This window comes from Nicotiana tomentosiformis, chromosome 2 (assembly GCF_000390325.3).
Source record: "Nicotiana tomentosiformis chromosome 2, ASM39032v3, whole genome shotgun sequence".
Lineage (NCBI taxonomy): Eukaryota > Viridiplantae > Streptophyta > Magnoliopsida > Solanales > Solanaceae > Nicotiana > Nicotiana tomentosiformis.
Genome location: NC_090813.1, coordinates 53451669 through 53459770, shown reverse-complemented (window position 1 = coordinate 53459770; position 8102 = coordinate 53451669). Strand labels below are relative to the sequence as shown.

The window sequence follows — 8102 nt, the reverse complement described above, 5'->3', positions numbered from 1 at the left end:
AATAAGCTAAACTCTCTCAAAGCTGAAGAAAGTAAAGTTCTTCCATTTTTCAATGACAAGGTGGGCTTTTCACTAAAAGCTCAGCATAGTGTTGATCGGTCCACTCTGTAATTTGCTTTACAAATTTGGAATGAAGTAAAGAGTTCAAGTTCATTATATCGAAACTACAACTATGATATGAATCTTTCGTAATGCAAAATCACTTAAATATTTTTAAGTAAACTCTTTAGATCAATCATGTCTACTTCAACAAGAAAAATCAAGATTGTGGGTTCGGAATTCTATTCGTTTTAAGTTACTAGGTTCTAAATTAGTAATTTGTATATATTTAATGGATTTTTTTAAGACAAATATAAGATTCGAACCAAATCTATTGGGTTCAGCCGAACCCGCTCCCCGCACTCTAGCTCCGCCCCAACCCATGTCTCCTCTTCCCCCACCAACCCCAAATGAAGAACCAAAGGACATCTCGGTGCAAGCATTCTGTAGTCATGCAGGTTTTGGGTACGAGCTGCACTCCTAAGGATATAATTCAAACAACCTACCCTAATACAAACATTAGTGACGTCTTCTACTTTTAGAATTCGTGACCCGTCCACAAATGAAGAACCCAAAGAAAGAAGAGAAATTTTCATAAAGCACTATAGTTTAGAGCCTAGTAACTATAGTTTGCCTAATTACCATTCGTAGCTACTGTTCAATTGTTACCAACTTGTATCACGTGTATTCAAACGTGCAACGAATATAATATGTCAATTGTATTCGTTCGCACAACGAATACAACTTGTATCAACTGTATTTGTTTGCTCGATTGTATTCATTTGCGCAATGAATACAACATGTATCAACTGTATCCAAGACGAAATACAAGGGTGTATACGAAGGATACAACCAATATCGATTGTATACATGGGTGTATATAAATGATACAACCTATATCGACTGTATTCGTTTGCTCAACGAATACAACTAAGGTGAAATACAGAAATACAGAAAAATAAAATACTCTTTTTGAGAGTCGAACTCAAGACCTCCGCTAACTAAGCAAGCACTTTAACCAACTAAGTTACAAGAACTTGTTGCTCTCTTATTCCAGTTCAAAATAATTAATTTGTTATTTCATGAATTTGCTATAAAAATTAAATATAGGTACTAATGATAAATTTGCTAAAAATATAGCTACAAATGATAAATATATTGTATATGTTTGATGTATCACGTAATTTGGCCACAAAGAAAAAATAATGCAATTCTCACCGGCTTTCACTTGTGGTTAAGGGGGAAAAAAAGGAGTGTTGGGCTTTAGAGGTGCTAGGATTGTCAAGAAATGGGCTGCTTCAAAATAAACCTGTCCCACAATCAGGATTTGTGTGTTTTTTCTTGAAAAAATGACACTGTATAGCCGCTGCAAAAATAATATTCGAAAAAATATATAAAATTTATATATTTTTTATATATACATTATGTATATTATATACAAAATTTATACAGGTTTTATATATTTTTTCGATTATCAGATGTAAATAGTTTCTGACGCGGGCTAAAAATGATGATACCTATATTTTCTTTGTGGGGTTTTTTTTGGGAGTGGGGGAGGGATGCAGAGATAAGTACACACAAGTTAATGGCTTTGCAATAGTCATCCCTCACCATGCCCAATTATGACGACTCTTTTTATTATGATTTTGGACATTGCAAATCCAACTTTACTTAATTACAACAAGGAAAAAATAATATAATTGGAGGAATTTGAACTTTTGGAAAGATCATCAAAACCACATAGTAATATCATGCTACAAGTTCGGACACAATCCTTTGCAACCTTCTCTATCAATATTCATAGGTTATTCCCTTGCTAACCAAACTGATTTGGATTAAGTTTTGACCTATCAAAGATAAAGCTAGTATTTCAATTTTATGAATTTTAAATTTTAGAACGAGACTTCAAGTGTTAATGATTGAATTCTAAATTTAATAATTTTTTTTGTACAAATACACTTTCGAGCAACTCATAGCTCGACTTCTGTCTCCGCCCCGAACCTATGTATATGCTAAGGTTTTGAGTTTGATACATTAGATCACGCACTTGTATGCTGGGCAGTGGGCACAACATGAGAAGAGCGAACAAATGGTATTCGTAGTAACGCTTTATCTTTTATGCTCGCCTTTGTTATAAGATGGTATATGCGATATACACCTTGATTTTTGTTTCAAAGAACATGCTTGATGTGGTATACCTATCAAATGATAGTAATTAGTCCATTTGTCTATACAGTTCTCCATAATGTTATTCTTAATTTGTGTACTTTTTTTTCTATATTTTATAAATTCTAATCTCTGGACTAAAGAAATGCAAAAAAAGAGGTGGTTTTCTTGGAAGCAGCAATATTATAAATATAAATAGAAAGATGGAGGGTCTCTCTAAAACCAAAAAGCCATATTGTACCATAGCCACCCCTCAGTCCTCAGACCCACACACCTCCAACCCCATCACCCCTACTTAGCTCCTTCTATATATATAATATAAGTATAATTCTATTGCACACAATTGCATAGATACATAATTTTGTTGAGTTGAGACCTTCTTTCTACATATAGCATAGCAGCTACATACTACTATTTTTCTTACTTTTAATTTGTTAAGAGAATTTAAACAAATTATAAAAAAGAAGAAGGATCATAAGATGGAAGAGATGATGAAACCTGCATGGTTAGAAGGATTAATGGCTGAGAAATTCTTCTCAGGATGTGGGGTCCACGGGAATAGGAGAAAAAATGAGAAAAACATCTTCTGCTTAGAGTGTTGTCAAAGCTTTTGCCCTCACTGCCTTCCTTCTCATCACTCTCATCCTCTTCTTCAGGTCTCTATTTCTCTCTCTACACATAAAAATTCTTTATACTATAATTATGTAGTAGATAAAACTTTAATTATTCATTTGAGTTTTTTGCTTCCTTTTTGAGAGTTTTATTATTAACATGTCTTGTATATGTGCTATTTTGTTATTTTCTTGAATTTTATTTTTATTTATCCGAGAATAAGTTTGAATTTTTAAGAGTATAAATTGGGGAACTAAGAAGCTTGCTTCATAAGGTAATTCTTGTTAGGTGATATCAAAATTTCTAATTCTCTTCTTCTTTTGCTTTGTGGAAGGTTGGAAGTGAGAGGGAGGGAACTGTCTCTAATTTGCGTAAAACATTAGAATTTTTTTATTTTATTTTATATATTTTTGAAATTAAAAGAAGTTATTTTCTTTTGAATTATTTATTTGTTAAACTGATGAATTTAAACTAGGCATTGAGAATTCATATAACCGTTCCAATTTGCTTGGACTTGAGGTTTAATTGTTGTTGGTAGTAATATTTGTGAAATTATTTATGAGTATATTCCAAATGATTTCTTGAATTAAGTGGATTTGTAGTTGTGGAGCTTAAAGGGTAAATGTTTTGGATATTTACTTACAATCTCCAAGATTCATGTTTGGTTGTATACTGAATTTCTCTATTGTGTTGTCAATTACTAAAAGTAGTGTGTTTGGGAGCTATAGTTCCCTCTTTTTGGAGCTGTTTGCTTTCCTATTTTAGAAGATTTCTTTTACACCCAATTTCCCCCTGCAAAGCTTCCTCACCTGTTGCTTTCAAAGACAGTTTTGACCCAATTCTCAAAAATCAAAATTAAAGATTAATTTCTTAGTTTATTTTGTCTTTTTCAACATTTTCAGTACTCATTTCTGTATGCTTTTCTCTCTCCCAATTCTTTCAGTTCATTTATTCACATTTACTTTTCTTGGATTCAAACTTGACTACCTTACTTTTTCCTACTACTCCTATTAGATTTCAGGTTGTTACAGTAGAATTTTTCTAATTTATAATTCTTAGGTAGGAGAATTACATAATCAATGATATAATACCCCTTAAATTTAGTTAAATAAGTACTTTAACCCCATAATTATTTTAAGAGCAAAAGTGTTCTTAACACCTTTGTTAATTCTACTACTTGAGTTTTGAACGAAAATTGCTAATGAAGAGAACTTTCACAGGAAATTTCAGATATTTAAAGGATAGAAAAACGTGTTCCAAAAACATGTACCTTTCCCATTTACTTGAATTTTCTATGAATTACAGGACAAGGCAAAAAAAAAGAAGCTAAATAAACCAAGAAGAGCTTTATTTCCTTAATTTTATCTTTTTTGTAAATATCAACTTCCTTTCATCTCCAAGTTCTTCTGTTTCGTTTACTGAAATTCCTTATTTTCTTGTTTATTTAAATTGGCGACATTTTTTTCTTTTAAATAACTCCCAAGTTCTTTCATTTTTCTTAAAATACTAAGATGTCTGCCAACTTTCTCTATATTAGCATAAGAGACAAATTAAGTATTTAAACTATATGGGTTCAACTTTTAGGATCTTACTATTGAACTCATTATATCCTTAAAGTTATAAGCTCGTATCTATAATTTATTATGATTTTAGTGATTTTTTACATCTAAATTTACTCTGCGTCGAAAGTTATGAGTTCAATTGAACACGGTGTTATAGGGCTACATACGCCCCTGTTAGCTTTACTGTAATAAAATTATCGAACAAAATTGCTTGTTTAATTAAAATTTAAAGATTACCAGTTTCAATTTATCCTTGTTGAATTTTTTTGATTAATTCTACTAGTTCTGATTGAAGCATTTATTCTCGTACTCGGATCTCATTATTCTTGGTGATGTAAAGTAACTATTCTATGAATTGAGACAGGAAAAAGATTAAAAAAAATTAAAGAATAACGTATTAAACTTGATATAATAGTTTGGTTTGTATTTTTCTATTACAGGTGAGAAGATACGTGTACCAAGATGTTATAAGATTGGATGACCTTGAGAAGTTAATTGACTGTTCCTACATTCAGGTATTAAATTTTGTAGAATTCTTATTTAAAAGTTATATAATATGATAATGGTTATTATTTGTTTGACAGCCCTACACAATAAACAGTGCCAAAGTTATATTCTTGAACCAGAGAGCACAATCAAGGTCATGCAAGGCTTCTGGCAACTCTTGTTTTACCTGTGACAGAGTTCTTCAGGATCCCTTCAACTTTTGTTCTCTCTCTTGCAAGGTCCACCTTCTATTCTTTCTCTTTTATCTTTCTCACCCTCCCCCCCCCCCCCCCACATAAAAACCAACCCGCCCCCGCCCCACTACAAATTATGAAACCAAAACAACCATCCGGTGGATAGAGGCCGATTCAAAATTTGAATTTGATGGATTCAACTATAAAGTTTTTGATTGTTGAACTAATTACACTTTTGAAATTGCAAAAATTACGTCTTTATATTACATAGTCATACTTCATACAAAAAATATTGAATTTAGTAGATTCATTCAATTCAGGTTCCATCTACCTCTGCTCATACACGACATAGTTCTTTGAGAAAGAAATGTTAATGGAAATTTAAATATGAATAACTGTTTATTGAAAGTATCATCAAGCTACAAATAGTCGGCGCATATATATTCTTACCAAATATTTATATGGATGGAAAAATTATGGCTAAGCATGCTGTCATATTACATTTTTAGCCCTGTGAAATAAATAATTATTAAAAATGCAAGCAACACTATGATGCAGGTTGATTATATGGTGTATCAAGGTGAAGATCTATCAAACATTCTCTATAGGTTTGATGAGTCTGACTTTGCACTCTCCCAATTTGAGGGACTCCACGTGGACACCTCTGATTTGCTCGATGAGGAAAGCCAAATTACTCCCAACTCCATCTTAGAAGATCCATTAGAATGCAGAGGCTCATCTTGCTCAAATAATGGCATGGGCAATTCTGGTATTTCACATGATGCCCGTATGGTGAAAAATAATAAGAAGAAAAACAGTGGGTTTTTCCCTGGACTCGTTCTTTCGTTGAGCAATAGGAGAAAGGGAGCCCCTCAAAGATCTCCTCTTTCTTGAAAATTAATTAGTGAATATCCGCTAATAAATTACTCCATTTAGTACTTATTGTAATATTTCCAGTATTATTAGTTCTCTGGGATTATGCGTGTAATTTTACCCCGAAGTGATTCCATTGCAAGCCATAGGTTGATGATTAGAGAGGTTTCGACAAGATATTTAAGCTCTCTAATTATCACCAATTTTGTACTGGCTCGATGGAACTTGAACATATAAATATGATTAAAATCTATATGATTTTTATGTTGTGGTTACTGACTACAATATCTCTTTTTCTACTGTATATCTTTTTTAAAATACTGTGATTATATTTTTCTTGAACCGAAAGTCTATCGGAAATAATTTTTTTACCTTCATAAGATAGGAATAAGATCTGCGTATACATTACCCTCGTCAGACTCCACTTATGGGAATACACCGGATATATTATTATTGTTGGTTAGTGACATGTGTATATTTCTTTTCTCTATTGTTCAATTATCTTATGTTAATTCAGATTTATGACTGCCACTTGATTTGTAAAACGTGTGATCTACTGGATTAGATGAACATGTGATTTTTTCTTTTTCCTTTTTGAGCGGACGGCGCAGTCTCAACATATTTAAGATAATTTTAAAGATAATTTTAAATGTTCGCTCGTCCTGCAATTATCCGTACGGTAATATGGCCAAATTTTTATGATATTTGTCATGACATAATATCCATTATAATAAAATTTGTGGATCATGACATTTGTCATGACATAATATCCACTATTAGGCCAATAATTTCTTGCTATAAATAGAGGAGCTTCTCCTCATTTGCAAACACACCAATTCAAGAGCTTTTCACTTGTTATTGTCATTATAACGTTGTTTGGCTAAATTCTGCACTACCCGGTAACCCGATCATAACAAATTGGTATCAAAGCCAGATCTAACCGGGTTAGTTTAGATATCCAAAATGACTCTAACAAAGTCTTATGTTGAGAAATTTGACCAAAGTGCAAACTTCGGAATGTGACAATTATAGATGGAAGCTATCCCAATTCAGGATGGCTAAGATTTGGTACTGCAAGAAAAAGAGAAGATGCCGGATAAAATGACGGACGAGGAGTTTGTCGTCATAGACAAAAGGCAAAAGCAAGTATTATTTTAAATCTTTCAAATGAGGTTTTGCATGAAGTTGCACCAGAAAGCTCAGCCAAAGGCATATGGGAAAAACTTAAAACCCTATAAATGAAAAGAACAGTAAAAAATAAGATTTACCTAAAGCAAAAACTCTACACTTTTCGTATGGCTGAAGGTACCTCTATACTTACACATCTTGATACTTTTAATTCTCTTCTTATGGATTTAAGTAACATAGATGCTGAAATCAAAGTTGAGGATCAAGTTGTGTTATTGTTTGTTTCCTTACCCTAGTCGTTTAAACATATAAGAGATAATATGCTTTATGGAAAGGATAATATCTCTTATAAAGATATCAAATCTATTTTGAAATCAAAAAAACAAATAGATAGAGATATTACTAGAAAAACTAGTGGGAACCAAGGGGAAGGCTTATTCATAAGAGGTAGATCCAATAAGAAAGATTCAAGTAGTGAGAAACCTAAATCAAGGTCAAAATCCAGATACAAAAATGTCATGTGCAAATATTGTCATAAAAAAGGTCACATTATTTCTAGATGTTTAAATTGAAAAACAAAGAAAAGCATATAGAAAAGAAAAATGAGCACAAAAATACTGACACTGCCGAAGCAAGTGTAGCCGCCGATGAGACTGAGGGAACTATTTTTTAGCAACTAATAATAGTTTCAAATCTAACAATGAGTGGATTTTAGATTCGGGTTGTTCTTATCATATGTGTCCCAATCGGGATTTATTTACCACATATGAATCTATTGGAAGTGAAGTTGTCTTGATGGGCAACAATGCTGCCTGCAAAGTTATTGGAAAAGGTACAGTCCGAATCAAAATGCACGATGGTGTGGTGAGAACTTTCACCGATGTTAGACATGTTCTTGACTTGAAGAAAAATCTCATCTCTTTGGGCACTCTAGAATCTCTTGGGTGCAAGTACACATGTGAAAGTGGAGTTCTGAAAATTTCTCATGGTGCTCTTGTGATTATGAAAGCACGCAGATCTAGTACGTTGTATACTCTTTTGG

The 8102-nt window shown here is 32.5% G+C and overlaps 1 protein-coding gene across 1 annotated transcript; it reads left to right on the top strand.

The window, feature by feature from the left end:
• Positions 1-2443: 2443 nt before the first annotated feature.
• On the top strand, positions 2444-6211 carry LOC104094965 (protein RGF1 INDUCIBLE TRANSCRIPTION FACTOR 1). Its single transcript, XM_009600988.4, has 4 exons — positions 2444-2861; positions 4820-4894; positions 4964-5104; positions 5618-6211. The coding sequence occupies exons 1-4, from the start codon at positions 2685-2687 to the stop codon at positions 5951-5953; spliced, it is 729 nt and encodes a 242-aa protein (XP_009599283.1). The 5' UTR covers positions 2444-2684; the 3' UTR covers positions 5954-6211.
• Positions 6212-8102: the final 1891 nt, after the last annotated feature.